Below are 22,203 nucleotides of genomic sequence, written 5' to 3' on the forward strand. Positions count from 1 at the left end.
TTCCAAGTTGCTAAGTAAATGCTAAAGACAAGAAAGCTCGAACAAACATTTCCCCTTCAGTACAGACAAGGGAGGGAGGTCACTATGGCCGGATGTGTTTAGGGATTGAATGACAAGTGCTGAAACTATGACAGAAAGAAAGATAGACAGCAGGTAAAATTCTTCTGACAGCTACAGGCAGCAGACCAAAATGGAGAGCCCTTCTGTGCGCAAACACTAGGCCCATATTATGTTGAGGGGCATGTATGTATCACCCATCAACACACAAAATGAATTCTGGAGAGTTTCTGCACTAACTTTTAAAGCAACAATGTGTCACCAGAGGCAGAGCAGCTGTTGGTCTCTCTGTCAAGGAAAACTTTTGAATTAAACCCGTCTGAAGGACTAAACACACGAGAAACGAGCCTCAAAGAGTCATGTTCTACAATCACAGTCATATCCACATACCAACTTAGAGAGCAACTCTCCCCCATCTCAACTTGAATCTTATCTCGTAGCGTCAGTGCTGTACCTGTTACAAATAATATCCTTTAAGCCATCAGATCTTTCAGCACTAATCTCTGGAAGGGGCAGTAAAATGCAAATGCATAACAAACCTTAAATAAAGATGGCGAAAGCAGATTATCTTTCGGAAGGCAGATGCCAGAGTAGCAGAGCGACTTAAAAAGATGATTATAAAATACATTGTATATCAGGAGAGCATAACAACAACAACAACAATAATAATAGTAGCAAAGAATAATAAATGTGCAAAATACAATAGAGACTTACCAAACACTGAATTCATGATAAACTGGAAATAGAAACAAGGACATATAAAGCCAACCAGAAACACGCAGAGTGGCTTCACGTTCAGAATGACAGAAGTAAATAAGAGACATATCCCCACCTCGCCAGGAAAAAGATACAAGGAATGTGCAGCACTTTCTCAACATTTCCCAAGTGATACGATAGATTGGAACTGCTTAGAGGCAGGACCAGCTGGTGTTTTTCTAGTTTTTCTATCTGCCCCAGCACCTAGCACAGGGCCAGGGCCATAGTAGGCACACAGTAAACATGTGTAATTGAATGTCTGTTAGTCCCCACCCCAAAGTGAGTAAGGAACAATGTCCAAAATTATAGGCAGCAGGAGGGGTTCAGAGAGAGGCAGCTTCCCCATGAGGTCTGCTAACAGTGCAAAAACTGGGAAACTACGGCCCTGAAATAGAAGCTGATCCTCACACAGGCCAGCAGGGTATTGATTCCAGCCTGGACACTTAACCTATCACATGGATAAAGTTGATTGGGAAACCCTTATAAGGATGAAACCAAAACATTTTTTATTCCATTTTACTTCAAGTAGAAAAGAGGCCATATTCAAATGAACAAAATCCTCCTTGCTCATTTTTAAGGATATATTTATTGTATTTGCTGTTAACTGCTAAAGTACCTATTCTGCTCAATTTTGGTTTGAAACTCGAGGTACGAATATCTTTAAAAAAATTCTTCCATATAGCAAAGTTCCAATTTAGAAGGGCCCATCACTCTCTTATATGGGCTCAATGATAGAAGAAACAAAAGAATAAATCATTCTCAGAAGGAAACAGACAACCTTTTTCTTTCTGGTTCATGAGAATGACTTCTGGCTCTAAGAAAAAATTTTAGATTTTCTGGCTACAATTTGTCAACATTCTGGAGTCTGGGATAACTTTAGGATATACAACATCCATGCTGCAAGTTTAAATTTAAAAATGACCTCTTAAGCCTTGTGGAAAGCTTGTCTTAACCAGGAAGCTCCTTCACTGTGACTTGGGTAAAGCCCAGAGAAGTGGCCAAGGGTGAGAGCAGACGTAACTGTCCTTAACAGTGCTAATGTCTGGAATATATAGCTGATGGCTGCCAAGCCAACTGGATGATCTTCTCCCTCTCTCTCTCTCTCTCTCTCTCTCTCTCAATTTCAGTCACATCTTTTTTCTCAAATAAAAAGCCTGTGGAGTCATTCCAGTACCTCCCTAAATCAACTCTGTAGAGATCTGCAAAGGTTAAAGCTGAAAACTGAAACTAATCGGTCCCCAAACTAATGTTTCCATGGTCCTGGCCTTTTCTCAAGGCTATGAATAGCCTTCTTCAAGTGTAGAATATCTTTTGACCTTATGCAGGTGCCTGGGGAGGGTGAGCTCATCCCACACTGTGAGCTACTACAACCCATTCACCCCTGCTGCAAAGTGAGGCACGTCCCCAACGCAAAAATCGCTGGACACAATTGGGCAAACTTCTTCAGCTCAGTGTATCTCAAGTTCAGGACACAATCAAATGGTTCAATTTCAGACTTTTCATAGAAATAGACTTCAATCTTCCTTTATTAAACCATTGTTAAGCCTGCATCAAATGATATGGCCCATATAAAGTGAACAGTCATCTCATCTTTGATAAAGATGAAGAAAAAGAACCTGTGTTAATTCTACCAAATTCACACAGGGTCCAAGGCTGAATCACAAGGTGGACTCATATACTATAAGAAAATCCCATGTTAGTGAATCAAATTAGCCTGTTACTAAACTCTGAAAGCAACTTCCCTCCATAACAACAGCAACAGACAAAAACATCCAAGAGATTTCTAGGGACAAAGCCTGATGGAAACAAAGGGAAGGAGGAGGCTTCGGTCATTTATGATAACTCATAAAACTTGAAAAATTAGTTGGACGGAAGTGTTTACAAGTGACTAGAATCGTCCCACAGATTTAGCCTCTGATCCTTGTTTTAAGGGGGAGAAAAAGTGGTTTTTCACTGATTTGGGGTGGGAAAAAAATGTAGCTTTTGAGCTCAGCACAATGAACTATTTATGTGGCCTGACAAGGCCAATCAATCCAGCCTGCTGTTTATTATAAGGAGCAGTAGGATATTGTTAGCTCTGGTGGGTGGGGGCGGGGCCAAAGACGGTACTGGCCCTGGTACACAATTCTTCCCTTCAACTGGAAATTTATGTGTGGCCCAGGTGACCCGGGGGTCAGTATGAAGCCTGGGCCAGAATGAAGATGGTTTGTTATGTGTTTCATATTTACAGGACGCCCCCATGTGCTATGGTCTCAGAGCCACTGGCAGATTATGACCTAAGAGTAAAAAGCTGGTCATAATCAGGCTGTAGGCCTAAGGTGGAGGCTTAGAAAGAAAACATTAAGTCAGTAAGCCGGTCCCTTTAATGCCATTTTCTGGTTAATGAAAAATTCTGTAGGGGACCTCAAAGGTCAGATTTTTCGTTGTAAAGAGACAATTATCTAAAAAGTTTGATTCTTTCATTGATTTAAAGCTCTCAGGTAATTTTGTCGAACTTACCTGGATAATCACCTTTATTCCTTAACTTAATTAATCCCTTATCTTGTTAAATTAATGAATTACCTTAATTCTCTTATTTGCTTTACAAAAACAAGGCTGGCCAGAGAGGCCTGCCGCTGGTCTACGTGTATGCCATTCCTCGGCCCACTGACCCAAGGAGCATCAGGAGAAACGGGAGAGGCTCAGATCAGCAAGGGAACTCTAGCTCTCCAAGTCCAACGAGGGCAGGCCTCAGGAGTTCTGGAACCTATTTGCAAGAATGCAGGAAGTGCTCTGGGGGATGACTATAGTTTTAGAGCTAGGTAGGCCTAAAAAAAATTCTTAAAATGGGAAATCCCCTCCATTGGCAGGATGGGGTTTACAAAAAAAAACAAGAAAGAAAATCCTATAGCTGCTAAACAGCGTGGGCCTCCAGCCAATATTTCATCTGAATAATTCAAAAAAGGAAATGTAACCCAGGGCAGCTGGAGGGGGTAGAGGAAGAAGCAGGAAGGAAGAGAGACACAAAGCTGAAGTCTCAAGCACTATGATCAATGGACAGTTTATTGGACAAATTCTTCTGCAGCCTAAATTTGATGAAAGATTAGCTGTTCTTCCCCATGGTTATGTAAACTTGCCTTTTTTTTCCTCTTTAATGGAACTCTTTGCTAATACATTTCCGGCTCCTGCTTTTGAACAGCTCTATGTTTCTCCTTAAGGAAGTAATAAGCCCCTGAAAAGCCTGCAGCTGAAAGCTAATCTACCTCGGGCGTGCTCAGTGTGCACCGGGCCTGGTCCATGGGGAGGGTGGGCTCGGGAGAAACTGAGGCAATCCAGTTTCCATTTTAGTATAGAATTGAGTCGGGTTGTCTCTGCCATCTTATAGAATCTCTCCTACCATTTCACACAACAATGTCACAAAGGGCAGATAGGGGAGAAAACAAAACTCCAACAAGCTGATACCTGAAAAATCTGTCTTGAGGCCTCAGAAGGGGGAAACAAGATGGTGAAAGGTTTCCTGGTTAGACACATGGATGGATGAGCTATATCTCTGTAAATACTGCCTCCTAAACCGAGAGAGACAAGGCGGAGCCCCAGCGGTTAGAGAGAGAAAGACCCTGCTAAAGCCTGCCCTTACATTAAAAAGAGAGCATGGCGAGACGTGCCCGGCTCAGCTGGCACCACAGTGCTCTCTGAAGTCACTCTTCAGCCAAAAAAATAGATATGAAAGTGAAAGCTAAAGTCCTAGAAAAATCATCGTTTACAAATTTAGTCTACTTTCCCACTGTCAAGAAAATTTTTTTATTAGTTCCCTTTAGTATAGTTATTGTATCGTTACTTGCCGTGTGTGTGAGTGTGTATGCACCCCAAATTTATACAAAAATCAAAACCAAAAGGGCAAACGCCATTCAATTTTCCAGCAGTGCAAAAGTGATACAGTTCACCCAGAAGTTTCCAGTTTGGGTTTGTGTGTGGGGAGGGGCTCTTTCTTCTTTGCCATACCTCTCCTGTTGGTTCTTAGAATTGTTTCAGAAGACAGCAACGCATTTCCACTGGACACTTCGTGCATGGGCTTTTCTGGAGCTTTGCTGGAGAGAGGGTCTTTCTTCATCTCTTTCTTTATTTCCTGTGAGGACAGAGAAAAGGAAAACAAGATTGTAGTTTAACATTTTAGAATGTCTCTGACTATGTTAAGCTTCAGCTTTCTGGAAATGAACTATAGTGACCTCAACTCAGCATAACATTTTTATTTTATTTTAACATCTTTATTGGAGTATAATTGCTTTACAATGGTGTGTTAGTTTCTGCTGTATAACAAAGTGAATCAGCTATACCTATACATATATCCCCATATCCCCTCCTTCTTGCGTCTCCCTCCCACCCTCCCTATCCCACCCCTCTAGGTGGTCACAAAGCACTGAGCCGATCTCCCTGTCAGCAAAACGTTTTTAAAACGCCATTTCTTGTACGTTGTAGTTTGTTTTCCTTACATTTATTAGACAAGCACCTGGTCCTATAAAATGTAGTAATGTCCAATACAATGCAACCTCTGTGACTATGGTCATTCCAAGGGATCAAAAAGGCCACCCTACAGCTCCAAATCACAGCCTGTTCTATTTTTTGAACAATGACAATCTTTGGCCAAGCAGAATCGCCCCTCAAAGGCCTTCTGGTTTCTATTCTTCCCAACAGGGGTTTAAAGAAGTATATTCCCAAATCACCATTGTGCTCACAATTATGCTAAACCCAAAAGAAGATGATTTCAGTTCATTTACAGTTACCAAGTTCCTCTGGCTTTTTAATCCCTCAGAGAGAAAAATATAAAAGATAATAAAATAAAATAAAGACTATCATTCTAAGCCAGGGGTCGGCAAACTAAGCCCACCACATGTTTTTGTAAATAAAGTTTCATTATAGCACAATCCCCTTCATTTCGTTTAGGTATTTCCTGTGGCTGCTTTGATGCTACAACGGCAGAGTTGAGTAGTTGGAAGAAACATCCAAGCCAAAACTACCTGGCCCTTTACAGAAAAAGTTTACACCAGGTGGTCTCTTATCAGAGCTCCATTAAGATCTGGATTTTTAAAACCTGATGCCTGATACAATTATTTCAAATTATTGATATTCGAATAATTTACATAATTTTTTTCAAAAGCATTAATAGCCGGAAATGATAGTAACTCACAAAGTGCAGATCTGGGCAGGGTGGGTTCTGAGCTTGTCTGCATCCATGATCACACTGACGTGGGAAAAGGAGAAAGCTAAGGGGCTAGAGCCAAAGCACGGCTGGGTGGCAGGAAGGACTCAAAGATGAGAGATGTGTTCTCTAGAAAGAGCCTGGGACAAGAATTGGACATGGGTCCTTCTATGAATGAACATGAAGATGGAAAATTTGGTGGGAGGCTACAATTTGGCCTGGGCAGAGGTGGAAAAAACAGAACAAAAGCTTGTCAAAACATAGCCACCGCCTGGCAGCTTCCTACACACCCGAGCGTTAGTTACCGTATCCAATTCCCCGATTGCTGGCTCTGTTCACAACAGCCTCGCCCTCTCTCCCTCATGAGGGCCTCACCGGAAACCAGCAACTGCGGTTGGTGCTCTGCTGGGTTGAGAGTTTCAGCTGGTGGCTCAGGCCAACCCAGCACAAAGCGGTGTGCATGCGTGTGTGTGTACACGCACTCCCACCTCAGCAGCCCCAGCACCTGCTAGAACAGCAGTTGCTGGGGGTTTCTGCAGCCTCACAGGCAGATGGCATCAGGGGACAATCTGCAAACATTGCCAGCCTGAGCCGCATGAAAGGATGCTTTCTTAGTGATGGCTGCCAGCCTGCTATGGCTCTAGAAGTAAACAAGGCACCACAGGGCCTCATTCCCCAATCGTTGCTTCTTTGGGGGTAGAGAAGTTGCTCAAACATCACTCTCCACTGTAGGGCAGGTATGACTGTGCAAACACAAATTTCCCACCTAGACACAACATAACGCAGTGATACAACATCCAATTTTGCCAAGGAGTAATTCAGAGAAATTCAGTGGGTTGCAGGTGACATGGTAAGCACTTGCTTAGCACTAACCACGATGCAATTAGGCAGGGGTGAGGGGGTGCAGATGTTTGACAGACTACGGTAGTCACTGGAGAAGGCCTGAGAAGTTATGGTTGCCAAGAATGTTCACACCCAAGGCTTCAGAGCAGCAACCTGTGAGCTTTGAAGGACTGATCTCATCATGCAGGTGCTTAAGGGCTGAGAAACCAGCAACAGGAGAGAGGCTGCTTCATAAGTTTCAGATTCTGTTGTCCCTCCAATGATTGTTCCCATTTGCCAGATATGTAAGCCTCATGATGACCTAATTTCTTAAGTTGCTTGTTAGATTCAAGCAGGGAGGAGAAAACTTAAAATATGCCCTGAATTTTTCCAAAGAAACCAATCAGACATGTAGGCATGGCGGTGCATCCTGAAGACTCTCCATCTGCCCAACACCCAGGTATACCAGGCTCAACGCAGTCCCACCCAAACCCAACATCGTCCCTCCAACCGGCCCCTTCTCTGGGAGAGACGGGAGCTATCTTGCTTGACAGCCCATCATCAACCCACTTACCCAGGCTGGAAAACTCAGTGTTAACCTTCGTATCTAACCAGCCACCCAGTTGGGCTCTATCTACTTCCTCAATCTGTTTCTCTCCTTCCTCCCAAGCTGCCTTAAAAACATGAATACCAGGCAAGGAACCTGAATAGATATTTCTCCAAAGAAAATAGACAAATGGCCAGTAAGCACACGCCAAGATGCTCAAATCATAATTCACTAGGGAAATGCAAATCAAAACCGCAATGATATACCCCTTCATTCCCACTAAGATGGCTAGGTTTTTTGGGGGTTTTTTTCTAAAGGAAAACAAGTGTTGATGAGGACGTGGGGAAACTGGAACCCTTGTACATTGCTGGTGGGAATGTAAAATGGTGCAGTCACTGTGGAAAACAGTACGATGGTTCCTCAAAAAGTTAAACACAGAATTACTGTATGACCCAGCAATTCCACTCCCAGGTATATACCCCAAAGAGTTGAAAGCAGGACCTAAACAGATACTTGTATGCCAACATTTACTGCAGCATTATTCACAATAGCCAAAAAGTAGAAACAACCCAAGTGTCCATCAACAGACGAACAGATAAACAAGATGTGGTATATACATACAATAGAATATTGTTCAGCCTTAAAAAGGAATAAAATTTTGATAATGCTACAACATGAATGAACCTAGAAAACATCATGCTAAGTGAAATAAACCAGACACAAAAGGACAAATATTGTCTTATTCCACGTATATGAGGCACCTAGAATAGGCAAAATCATAGAAGCAGAAATTGACTAGAGGTTACCAGGGAGTAAGGGGATGGGGGGATGAGAGTTAATGTTTAATGGTTATGGAGTTTCTGTTTGGGGTGATGAAAAGTTTTGGAAACAGACAGTGGTGACGGTTGCACAACATTGTGAATGTAATTAATGCCACTGAACTGTACTTTTAAATGGTTAAAATGGCAAATTTTATGTTATAGATATATTTTTACCACAGTAAAAAATACACATGAATACCAGCTTACATTTGAGAGCTTGCCATGTGCCAAAGCTTCCTCTAAGAGCTGCACCTGGATTGAAACTTTTAACCTGCATAACAGCCCTATTCACAGATGCACACGCCAAGTCACAGAGAGCTAAGGAAATCTGTCCGAGGTCAAACAAGTATGCGCCAGAATTGGAACTCAACCTGTCTAGCTTCAGAGCTCATCTCTTAACCACTCTTCCCCCCAAGTCCTGCCTGCCTCCAGTCCCTCCCCTCCCCTCTCAACCTCCACACTGCCTCAAGGGACACTTTCCTAAAACAATTGTCTGCTCTTGTCACTTTCCTACTGAAACCCTCCAGTTACTTCCAAAAGACCACAGGGCAAGCTCTTTCCTTCAAAAAGTTTTCAAATTGCACAGCAAGCCACGTGTCCCTGTGTACTCACTTCTGGCTCAAACTATCTGACATACATGCTGACCCCAGGGTACCAATTACCATGCAAATGCAAGGTAGGAGTGCATTTTTTGAACACCCTGATGTTCACAGACATCTGATGTCATGGACTCCTACTGGTAGGCTCCCAAAATAGGTGACGATGCCGGTAATGACACAACCTTACGCTCGCAAGGCCTTATATAAATTAAAGTGCTTTAACAGATCTTTTTTCGCCTGCTCCTCACGATAACATTTTCATTTTGTTACTGAAATAAATCCTGATTTTTCTAGACTGATATATTTTTTCAGACAAGAATCATGAGAGTCAGAGAGGATGCAAGACCATCAGAAGGCTACAAGGCTAGTAGGGGGCAGGGCAGGCCGTGGGATCCAGCTGCAGGCCTTCTAGGCAGAGCTCTCTTGCTTACACCTCACCTCCCAGGAAGAACCAGTGTCATGGCTATAGCAGGGACAGTCAAAATCACCCCACTGGTGGCTCCAGTGGAAAATTTCACTTTCCTCCACATCTAAAGAATCTGATTTATTGCTTTATCCATAAGCCCACAAGTACAAAGGCTGAAATCCTTGAAGACCCTTATCATCCACACAAAAAAGCCCTTTGCTGCAAGAGGGTGGACTTGGCAGTGCAGTAACTCCTGCCTGCCTACAGCTGCCAGCATCCCTGTACCTGGAGCTCTCCGAGGTTCTGATCCAGGTCATGGGACTCTATAGACTTCCTGGGTATGAGCATTCCTTGCCCCCAACCCTCAGTCTCAGCTTTCTAACCACAAGGCCTACACTTTTAACCATCTGTTAAGAACATAGATCCTACTATCTCACTGGTAGAGACTATACCCTGGACCAGAGCTGTGGGCCAAGGGGGCTTACAGAAATTCATACCTGCCCACGTATATAAATCAGCAACGATTCTACTTGCTTTAAAACACAACAGAATAGTCGGGGTATCAGCAAACCTCTTTAGGAGGTGAAGGAAACCCAGTTTATCTCAAAGCTAATGCCTTAACAATGGAAACTTGGCTTGTACAGTAAAACTGAGGCCATCAATAAACTATCGATGCTCCAATGACACTCAAGCTGTTGTCGCAAGGACCCCCCCCCCGAGGGAAAGGAGAGGAGAATTCGCACCATTTCTGCTTCCCAAAGCAGAATGCTGATCAGAGTCTGAGATGGCTTACCCACATCTGGAGGCCAAGAAGCCCCAATAATGCCACTCTAGCAAAAATTCTCTGTGACACATTTAGCAGCCTGCAAACAGCAGCCTCACTGGGCAAAGGCATAATTTGTACACAATTGGAGCTCAACTAGCATCGTCTGTTTTCTGATAAGTGGAATTGCCTGGATGTGGCTGGTAGCCAAGCCCAGTCAACTACCTCTTTGCCTCTCCCTCCCCCATCCATTACATACTATACAGGTGCTAGAGGGTTGGCTCAGTTGAACCTTAACTTCTTTCAATTAACCAATTAACATCAGTGAAGGTCTGGTTGGGGGGCCCCTCCCTCCTCTCATCCTTTATGTTTTCTACCAACCTTGACACAAGTTAAGACAGAAGTATCACAGTGGATGTAAAGAACGCTGCTGTGAGTCAAAAAACCAGAACCAGTCCTGGCATCATCATTTATCAGGTGGGTGACCTTGCGGGCAACAGTGAAAGCCTCTAAGCAGCTCTTTTGTCATCCCTAAAAGAAGTCTAATGCTAAATGTTTTGGCACCATCATAGAGGTGTCTTCAGGATTAAAGAGTGAATTGGAGAGTAGTATACAAATTGATTACTTATTGTCATTATTAATGTCATCATTAAATAGTAAGTGCTACAAAAAAAAAAGAGAGATCTACACCTAATAACACAGATGAATGTTCACAGTCAGAATGCTGAGTGAAAGAAGCCACACCCAAGAGATCACATACTGTACAATTCCATTTATGTGAAGTTTAACAACAGGCAGAACTAATCAATGGTGAGCAATCTCAGAATAGCAGTTACCCTTGAGAAGGTACTGACTGGGAGTGGTACAAGACAACCTGCTGGGAGGATGGAAATGTTCTACAGTTTGGTCTGGGTGATGGTTTGCACAGGTATACAAACACCTAAAAATTCATTGAGCTGTATTTCTAAGATCTCTGCGCTTCACTGTATGCTATTTCAACGTAAAAAGAACAACATAAATGCGTAAACCAGAAGAATACAGATTCTTTTCAATCAAAATGTGCTAATATTTCATCCTAGGAGGTCAAAAACCGGAAAAGCTAGTGCTTGGGTGTTGTAATATTCATCTCAGGGGGTGGAAAGCCTTCTGGGATCAATATTAAGGGGATAAATGGTCAGAACATGCCAGATGTACCCTACCAAGTAGGTGAACCAAGGGGCATCTCATCTAATTGACACAATCAGCTGAGTGGCTCGGCTCCCTCCAAGGCGCCCCTCCTCTCCACCTCAGCTGCTTTCCTCACATCTCACAATAATTCCTTGTCTCCTGCCACCAAGAATACAGGCACACAGAGCAGGCTGGTGCCACTAATACCAGGGGAGCTCGGTGATGCCCTGACCAGCAAGAAATGCTGGTCCTGGGCTTCCCTTGGCATTAGAGTGAGGCTGGGTAGGGTCCCCTAAAGCTCAGGGCTGATGCAGGGCAGGGAAAAGAGGCATCGTTTGTCAGCCTGCCCTCAAGCATGGTCTGTTTCTTTCTGAAGGGTAAGGTTTCCTTTAGAGCTAGATGTGGGTATGGGATCACTAGTACTAGTGCCCCCTAAGTGGAAAATCTTTCTGCAAAATTACCACTGTCAGGAGATAAAAGGAAGTCACTAAAAACAAACCCTTACCCCAAATCTACTGATCAAGAGAGTTTTGAATAGATACAGAATCCTGGAAGAGCACAGCGCCAGCCCGCCCCGTCACACACATGCATGATATCTTTCTGCCCGCTCTGCACACAAAGGGCAAGTTTAAGAAGCAGCCACCCCATGAACATTCCCTGCTCGCAGAGACTGTGCTTTCCCAGAATTTGGCTCCCTTCACAATAGGCTAGTCAGTCTCAAAACACCTGGGAAGACACGGCAAGTATCCAGAAAGTAATAGTAGACACCAAGGGAGCTTCTACCTGTAAGACTCCATTTCTTTAAAAAAATACATCTCATTATCACAATTTTTTTTTTTTTTTTTTTTTGTGGTACGCGGGCCTCTCACTGTTGTGGCCTCTCCTGTTGCGGAGCACAGGCTCTGGACGCGCAGGCTCAGTGGCCATGGCTCACGGGCACAGCCGCTCCGCGACATGTGGGATCTTCCCGGACTGGGGCACGAACCCATGTCCCCTGCATCGGCAAGCGGACTCTCAACCACCGCGCCACCAGGGAAGCCCCACAATATTTTTTGAAATACCCATGCCGCTGAACCACAAAATGCGCCAAGTTCATTAGAAACAATTGCAAAGAAAATGTATATAAAATATCTGAAGTAAATATGAGGATATGATAGAGCAGAGTGGTGAGCACACTGGTATTTGTTATTCACTTTCTTTTTCTAATGCTTGAAATATTTCATAACTTCCCCTGAAAAGTACATAGTGAAACCACATTGATGTCTCATATCACAATGGCTTTCTTACATTTCCAAATTTCATTGCCACTTAGAAAAGCGCTCTGAAATATCATCATAAAGACACCTAAGATATTTTCAGCTCAAAACTAATTTTTTTTAAAGTAACAGGATACCTATTGTTATGCCTCTATGTAAATCTTCAACTGCATTATCTACACTATTATATATTTGTAGTATTATCTCCCAAGAATCACCAATAGCACAAGCCCAGGCAAGAGGCTCTCGACCTGCAGGATGGGAATGAATGCTGCAAAGAGCTCAGCCAGTGCTAGATTCCGGACAAATATAAGACCGGCTACCTTCACGTTCCGAAGAGATGACATAGCTTCCTGATGTAAGACACAATTACCTGCATGACAGTCAATGCCTTTATATATGCCCATGCCCTGCTAAACAGTTAGATTATTACCATTGGATCAAAGGCTATCAATACTAACCAACTGTTTGTACATGCTTTAGTGAGCACTTAATAAATATTTGTCAAATGAATGGCCAATTTCACAGAGTGTTATGGGCAAGATAGCTATCTACAGGCAAGAGGGAGTATTTTCAATTCAGCCCAAAGCTATGACAACATGGAAATCTGTATCATCCCTACAATGATACAACTGGTGCTCACTGGATCATAATCAACTTCTCACCTAAGAGGATACAGATCTGGCTTAAGAGTGGTAGGAAGAAGATAGAGTAAGAAAATTCAGGGCTTCCCTGGTGGCACAGTGGTTGAGAGTCCACCTGCTAATGCAGGGGACACGGGTTCGTGCCCTGGTCCAGGAAGATCCCACATGTTGCTGGGCGGCTAGGCCCGTGAGCCATGGCCGCTGAGCTTGCGCGTCCGGAGCCTGTGCTCCGCAACGGGAGAGGCCACAATAGTGAGAGGCCCGCGTACAGCAAAAAAAAAAAAGAAAAGAAAATTCACAGAGTGCCTTATTTATTTAAACAAGCAATACCATTTCTTTTTAGACTATGAATATTAGATATTCAAAATAAATTTACTCATTTAAAAAGTAAACCTTAATAACACTAGAAGAAAACATGAGAGAAAGATTTTTACAATCTCAGAGTGGGAAAGACTCTTTACACTGACACAGAATCCAGAAGCCACAGAAGAAAGGGTTGATGAATTACAGAAAACTATAAATACAACACAGAAAAAAAGGTTTATCAAGAAAGACAAAAGTCAAAGCGCGAGAATATTGCCTGTTATAAAGACGGACCTCTTTCCACAAAGTATCAGCAAAGAGATCAGTAACCCAACAAAAAATAGCAAAGGACAATTCATAGAAAAAAATGACTCAAACACATGAAAAGATGCTTAACCACGCTCATAAGAAAGATGCAAATTACAGTGGGATTCATCTCACCATATCTGAGCAGTACTCACTACACAGAACAACCCTGAATCCTTTTGGCTATTTTCTTAAATGAAAATTGTAGCATTTATACCTTCTGTGTTAGAATGTTTACACAGCACGTAGCACAGTGCCTGGCATACAACTGGTACTCACACAGAGAATAAGTATGAGAGATACAGAGAACAGCAAGCACAAAACTCTCCAGAAGCTGACAGTCTACATAGGGAGGGATGTAAATAACTTGTTAATTACGAGATACCTTTTTTTCTTGATATTAAATATCATAAAGTTTCTCAATGGACCTCTCTGATACCCAGTGGATTTCTTAGCCCTACTGATAAGCAAGATATAGCTTTTATCTGTCATATCGGCAACAATCAAAAAAATTGGTAATATAATGTTGGCAATGATGTAGAGAAAGATACCCACTTGTACTTTCCACTGAGAGTATAAACTGATGTATAAATTGTTACAACCTCTGTGGGAAGCAATGTGGCAATTACCTATCAAAATGTTAAATGCCTACACCTTTTGACTCAGTATTTCCACTTCTAGGAATTCAAACTGCAAATACACTTGCACATGTGCAAAGTGGCATATGTACAAGATTAATGGTTACAGCATTGCTTAACTTAGCAAAAGACTGAAAGAATGTAAACGTGTGTCAGTAGAGAACTGGTTCCATGAATCCACACCGTGCAACTCTCTCCAAGAATGAGGCTGGTCCATAAGTGCCAATAAGAATATACACCGAGTCATGTTACTAGGTAAAAAGCCTAATAATGTATGCAAGCATTTGTGTGAGTTTGTACGCATGCCTCACTGTGTAATGCAGAATAACAAACTGATAACTGAGGCCTTCAGAGGGGGAAACAGGGTGGCTGAGAGACAGGGAAAGCATATTTTGTCCCTTTTAATTGGTACCATGTGCCTTTGTTAGCCAGACAAAATTTTAACTGACTTAAAAATTAATAATTAAAATGTGTTTAGTATTTCCCAATCATTAGACTATTGCCTGCTACTTTTTCTGCAAACAAGAGATAAATTGACACTGCCCCCTAATATAATTCGATTATATCATTTCCACTGCTAATTTGAAAGATCCCAACATAACCAGTCACAGTGAGAGCAGTATATATGAACAGATACGAAGCTTTAAAGAAAGCTCTTCAGTCCATATATTTCATCAAGAAGGGGACACAGGAAAGTTAAGATGTGAGAGAAATCATGCCAGGCCCAATAATCAATTGTTTTTTCAATTATTTCATACAAAATTCAACATTATGGAAATATAATTATAATTAATGGCATGACAATAACCGATAAAGACAAATAAAATGCATATAAAGAGGCGATATTAAATCTTTCTTGTAGTTTTATCATGGGAAGAATACATTCTGCTTTGGTGCCCAGAGTTCAAGTTACAAGAGTTAAACAGTTTGGGATTGGTTAATTATACTCAGAAAGGTTAATTAAACAATGTCAAATTGAGCTCCCCAAGGAGTGGGCACTTTCTCCATCAGTCTCTTCCAGAAAAAATTTTAAATGTTTCTGATAGCATCATACCTACTCCATGAAGCAGTACTATCTGAAACACAAAAATTATTGGGTGTTTTGCTAGGTAAACAGCTCGCTCTTGAAGAAAAAAAGAAGGAGGGACATCCAAGGTCCAACAGCCATTTCTTCCATCTTTTCTTCCTGTCATCTTTTTAACAGCTTTGATGACGATTGAGAGCCTGTGCGTCTGTGGCTCTTTGCTGGATTCCCAGCCACAGCACTGACCACTGTATGAGTCCAAAAGTCTCTCTCTCAGCTACTTTGTAAGTGCCTCAGGGGTAAGAAATACGTCTCACTCATCTTTCATCCCCAGACACTCAATAAATCTTGGCCAGCAGGCACTCAATAAATGTTAGCCATTATCATTAGCTCTATCATTCTTTTAACCATTATTTGAGTACCTACTGTGTGTCAGATATAAGTGAAAACAGTACATGCATCTAGCTGAATGTTAATTTTTACAGTCACAACCACTTCTAAGACTAATAATTTAATGGAAAAATACAAGGCAATCTACCTGAGAAAGACTTCAGAGTAATGATCGTAAAGATGATCAAAGAACTCGGGAGGAGAATGGATGCACAGAGCAAGAAATTAGAAGTTTTTAACAAAGAATTACAAAATATAAAGAAAAACCAAACAGAATTAAAGAATACAAAAACTAAAATGAAAGATACACTAGAAGGAATCAATAGTACATTAAGTGAGGCAGAAGAACAGATCAGTGAGCTAGAAGAAAGAGTGGTGGAAATCACTGCTGGTGAAATAGAAAAAAAGAATGAAAAGAATGAGGACAGTTTAAGAGACCTCTGAGACAATATCAAGCACACTAATATTCACATTATAGGGGTCCCAGAAGGATAAGAGACAGAGAAAGGGCCTGAGAAAATATTTGAAGAGATAATAGCTGAAAACGTCCATAACCTGGAGAAGGAAACAGTCACCCAAGGCCAGGAAGCACAGAGTCCCATACAGGATTAACCCACCAAGGAATACACCACGACACATTGTAATCAAAATAACAAACATTAAAGATAAAGAGAGAATATTAAAAGCAACAAGTGAAAGCAACAAATAACATACAAGGGAACTCGCACAAGGCTATCAGCTGATTTTTCAGCAGAAATTCTGCAGACCAGAAGGAAGTGGCACAATATACTTAAAGTGATGAAAGAGAAAAACCTACAACCAAGAATACTCTACCCAGCAAGGCTCTCATTCAGATTTGATGGAGAAATCAAAAGCTTTACAGACAAGCAAAATCTAAAAGAATCCAGCACCACCAAACCAGCTTTACAACAAATGCTAAAGGAACTTCTCTAGGCAGAAAAGAAAAGGGTACAACTAGAAACAAGAAAATTACAAAATGGAAAAGTTCACTGGTAAAGGCAAACAAACAATAAAGGTAGGATATTATGCACACACAAAGCTAGTAGGCAGGTTAAAAGACAAAAGTAGTAAAATCATGTGTATCCACAATAAGCAGTTAAGGGATACACAGAACAATTACATGTAAAATATAAAATCAAAAATAGTAATCGTGAGGGGAGGAGAGTACAAATGCAGGGTATCTAAAAGGTCTCAGAAATTAAGAGGTCAACAACTTAAAACTAGTGCATAAAAATATAGACTCCTATACAAAAACCTCACGGTAACTGCAAAACAAAAATCTATAATAGATGTGCACACAAAAAAGAAAGAGGAATCCAAATATAACAGTAAAGATAGTCACAAGGGAAGAGAACAAAAAAAAGAGGGGGGGAAAAAGACCTACAAAAACAAATCCAAAACAATTAACAAAATGGCAATAGGAACGTACATATTGATAATTACCTTAAAAGTAAATGGCCTAATTGCTCCAACCCAAAGACACAGACTGGCTGAATGGATACAAAAACAAGACCCATATATTTGCTGCCTACAAGAGACTCACTTCAGATCTAGAGACACATACAGACTGAAGTGAGGGGATGGAAAAAGATATTGCATGCAAATAGAAGTCAGAAGAAAGCTGGAGTAGCAATACTTATATCAGACAAAACAGACTTTAAAATAAAGACTGTTACAAGAGACAAAGAAGGATGGTAGATAATGGTCCAGAGAGAAAATCAATAAGGAAACACAGGCCTTAAATGACACATTAGACCATATGGACTTAATTCATATTTATAGAGTATTTCACCCTAAAGCAGCAGAATACACATTATTTTCAAGTGCACATGGAACATTCTCCAGGATAGATCACATGCTGGGCCACAAAGCAAGCCTTGGTAAATTTAAGAAAACTGAAATCATATCAGCAAAAAAAGCATGCTTTTATCAGCAAAACAGCATCTTTTCAGACCACAACGCTATGAGGCTAGAAATCAACTACAAGAAAAAAACTGCAAAAAACACAAACATGTGGAGGCTAAACAGTATGCTACTAAACAACCAATGGATCACTGAAGAAATCAAAGAGGGATTCAAAAAAATACGTAGAGACAAATGAAAATGAAAACACAATCATCCAAACTCTATGGGACACAGCAAAAGCAGTTCTAAGAGGGAAGTTTATAGCAAAACAAGCTTACCTCATAAACAACAAAAATCTCCAATAAACAACCTAACCTTATACCTAAAGCAACTAGAGAAAGAAGAACAAACAAAACCCAAAGTTAGTAGAAGGAAAGAAATCATAAAGATCAGAACAGAAATAAATGAAATAGAGAGTTTAAAAACAATAGAAAAGATCAATGAAACTAAAAGCTGGTTCTCTGAAAAGACAAACAAAATTGATAACCTTTAGCCAGACTCATCAAGAAAAAAAGAGGGAAAGGGCACAAATAAATAAAATAAGAAATGAAAAAGAAATTACAACCAACGTCACAGAAATTCAAAGGATCAAAAGAGACTGCTTCGAGCAACTATATGCCAATAAAATGGATAACCTAGAAGAAATGGTCAAATTCTTGGAAAGGTATGATCTCCCAAGACTGAACCAGGAAGAACTAGAAAATATGAACAGACCACTTACCAGTACTGAAATTGAATCAGTAATTTAAAAACTCCCAACAAGCAAAAGTCCAGGACCAGATGGCTTCACAGGTGAATTCTACCAAACATTTAGAGAAGAGTTAAAATCTATCCTTCCTAAACTACTGCAAAAAATTGCAGAGGAAGGAACACTTCTCAACTCATTCTATGAAGCCACCATCACAGTGATACCAAAACCAGACTAAGATATCACACACACAAAAAAAGAAAATTACAGGCCGATATCACTGATGAACACAGATGCAAAAATCCTCAACAAAGTACTAGCAAACTGACTCCAACAATACACGTAAAGGATCATACACCATGATCAAGTGGGATTTATCCCAGGGATGCAAGAATTTTTCAGTATCCACAAATCAATCTATGTGATACACCACATTAACAAACTGAAGAGCAAAAACCATATCATCTCAATAGATGCAGAAAAAGCTCTTGAGAAAATTCAACATCCGCTTATGATTAAAAACTCTTCAGAAAGTGGGCATAGAGGGAACATACCTCAACATAATAAAGGCCATAAATGACAAACCTACAGCTAACATCATACTCAATGGTGAAAAGCTGAAAGCATTTCCTCTAAGATCAGGAACAAGATGCCCACTCTCACCACTTTTATTCAACATGGTTTTGGGAGTCCTAGCCACAGCAATCAGAGAAGAAAAAGAAATAAAAGGAATCCAAATTGGAAAAGAAGTAAAACTGTCACTGTTTGCAGATAACATGATGCTGTACATAGGAAATCCTAAAGACAGTACCAGAAAACTACTAGAGCTCATCAATGAATTCAGTAAAGTTTCCTAGAGTAATGGAAATAAAAACAAAAATAAACAAACGGGACTGAATTAAACTTAAAAGCTTTTGCACAGCAAAGGAAACTATAAACAAAACGAAAAGACAACCTATGGACAGGGAGAAAATATTTGCAAACAATGTTACCGACAAGGGATTAATTTCCAACATATACAGACAGATCATACACCTTAATATCAAAAAAGTAAACAACCCAATCTAAAAATGGGCAGAAGACCTAAACAGACATTTCTCCAAAGAAGACATACAGATGATCAACAGGCACATGAAAAGATTCTCAATAGGGACTTCCCTGGTGGCACAGTGGTTAAGAATCCGCCTGCCAATGCAGGGGACATAGGTTTGAGCCCTGGTCTGGGAAGATCCCACATTCCGCGGAGCAACTAAGCCCACGCGCCACAACTACTGAGCCTGTGCTCTAGAGCCCATGAACCACAACTACTGAAGCCCATGTGCCTAGAGCCCGTGCTCTGCAACAAGAGGAGCCACTGCAATGAGAAGCCTGTGCACCACAAGGAAGAGTAGCCCCCGCTTGCTGCAACTAGAGAAAGCCTGCATAGCAATGAAGACCCAACGCAGCCAAAAATTAATTAATTAATTTTAAAAAAGATTCTCAATATCACTAATTATTTGAGAAATGCAGATCAAAACTACAATGAGGTATCACCTCGCACCAGTCAGAATGGTCATCAGTAAAAAGTCTACAACAAATAACAAATGCCTGGAGAGGGTGTGGAGAAAAAGGAATCCTCCTATGCTCTTGGTGGGAATGTAAATTGGTGCAGCCACTATGGAGAACAGTATGGAGGTTCCTTAAAAAACTAAAAATAGAACTACCATATGATCCAGCAATCCCACTCCTGGGCATATATCCAAAGAAAACTCTAATTCAAAAAGATACATGCACCCCAACGTTCGTAGCAGCACTGTTTACAATAGCCAAGACATGGAAGCAACCTAAATGTCCATCAACAGATGAATGGGTAAAGAAGATATGGTATATACGGTGTAAGATATACACCATCTCTTCTCTACCATATCTACGATATTCCATTGTGTGTGTGTGTTACACACACACACACACACACACACACACACACACACACACAATGGAATATTACTTACTCATAAAAAAGAATGAAATAATGCCATTTGCAGCAACATGGATGGACCTAGAAATTATCATATTAGTGAAGTGAGTCTTAAACATAAGACCTGATACCATAAAACTCCTAGAAGAAAATGTAGGGAAGAAAATCATCAATACTGGTCTTGGCAATAATTTGGGTACAAACAACTAAAGAAAAAAAATGGGACTACCGCTCAAAAGTTTCTGCAACGCAAAAGGAACAATTAACAAAATCAAAAGACAATCTACATAATGGGAGAAAAATTCTGCAAACCATATATCAGATAAGGGGTTAATCTCCAAAATATATAGAGAACTCAGTCAACTCAAAAAAAGAATCTGATTTTAAAATGGGCAGAAGAACTAAACAGACATATCTCCAAAGAGGACAACAAAATGGCCAATAGACACATGAAAAGATGCTTAACATAGGGGAAATGCAAATCAAAACCACAATGAGATACCACCTCACACCTGTCAAAATGGCTATCGTCAAGAAGACAAGGGACAACAGGTGCTGGCGAGGATGTGGTAAAAAGGGAACTCTCATACACTGTTGGTGAGAATCTAAAGTTGGTCCAACCACTATGGAAAACAATATGGAGGTTCCTCAAAAAATTAAAAATAGATCTACCATATGATTCAGCAATTCTACTCTGGGCATATACCCAAAAGAAATGAAAACAGGATTTCAAGAGATATATTCACTCCCATGTTTATCACAGCATTATTCACAATAGCCAAGATTACAGAAACAACCAAAATGCCCATTAGTAGATGAATGGATAAAAACTATGTGGTGCATATACACAATGGAATATTATTCTGCCACGAGAAAGGAAGCTATCCTACCATTTGCAACAAGATGGATAGACCTTGAGCACGTGATGCTAAGCGAGATAAGTCAGACAAAGACAAATACTGTATGATATCACTTATATGTGGAATCTAAAAATTTAACAAGGTCCTAAAGCACAGGGAACTATATTCACTCTCCTGGGATAAACCATAATGGAAAAGAACATATAAAGAATGTACATATGTGTATAACTGAGTCATTTTGCTATACAGCAGAAATTAACATTATATTGTAAATTAACTATACTTCAATAAAAAATAAATTAAAAAAATAAAAAAGTTAAACTTATAAAAAACAGAGAGTAAAATGATGCTTGCCAGGGGATAGGGGGTAGTGATAAGAGTGACAGTGTTTAAGGGTACAAATTTGTAATGAGAAGTAAATAAGCTATAGAGGCCTAATCCATAGTATAATGAATACAGACAATAATACTGTACTATAATTACATAATGTGAAAAATATCGCTACACTGGCCGCCATATTACAATACACAAATGTATCAAAGTAACACGTTGTACACCTTAAACTTACAGAATGTTACACATCAAATTTATTCAATTTTTAAAAGGGGAAGTGCTGGGTGAGGACTGATTACCGGGCAGTCCTCTAGCCAAGCCTGACAGTTACAGCACGCTCCGCCCACAAACCGTGTACATTCCTAATGCTTCCCTTCCCTTGCTCCAAAAGGTCAACTTCCATAAACTGCCATTTAAAAGAGGAGAGACAAGGAAAATGACCATAGAGTAAACTTCCAGAAGGGACTAGTGTGAGAGCCAACGATTTGAAAGCCACTCCCAAGTAAAGAAATCCTTGAATTTTTACCAACAAAAAAGCACCTGTTTACTGGTTGTTGAAAGATTGTTTACACACATTTCCATCCAGGATCGCTCGATTGTCAAGAATACATTATTCCAAGCCTGTGACAAAACAATGTCATTTCTTGCTCATTTCCTGATTAAAGCTTTTAGACAGCTGGGCATTCTCATTTCTCAGAGCTGTAGGAAGCTATGCAAATTTCCATGCAGCAACTCCAAGATCATTAATCTAAGGAAAGCATGTG

The 22,203-nt window shown here is 40.6% G+C and overlaps 1 protein-coding gene across 7 annotated transcripts in view; it reads right to left on the bottom strand.

The window, feature by feature from the left end:
• Window positions 1-22,203, bottom strand: part of SH3KBP1 (SH3 domain containing kinase binding protein 1) — a 346,613-nt gene that overhangs the window by 207,240 nt on the left and 117,170 nt on the right. For all 7 annotated transcript variants that reach the window (XM_032618709.1, XM_032618713.1, XM_032618712.1 and 4 more), the window contains one exon: window positions 4,795-4,918. In XM_032618709.1, the coding sequence (XP_032474600.1) occupies window positions 4,795-4,918 (124 nt within the window). The remainder of the gene's footprint in view (window positions 1-4,794; window positions 4,919-22,203) is intronic.

Source organism: Phocoena sinus, chromosome X, assembly GCF_008692025.1.
Source record: "Phocoena sinus isolate mPhoSin1 chromosome X, mPhoSin1.pri, whole genome shotgun sequence".
Taxonomy (NCBI): Eukaryota; Metazoa; Chordata; class Mammalia; order Artiodactyla; family Phocoenidae; genus Phocoena; species Phocoena sinus.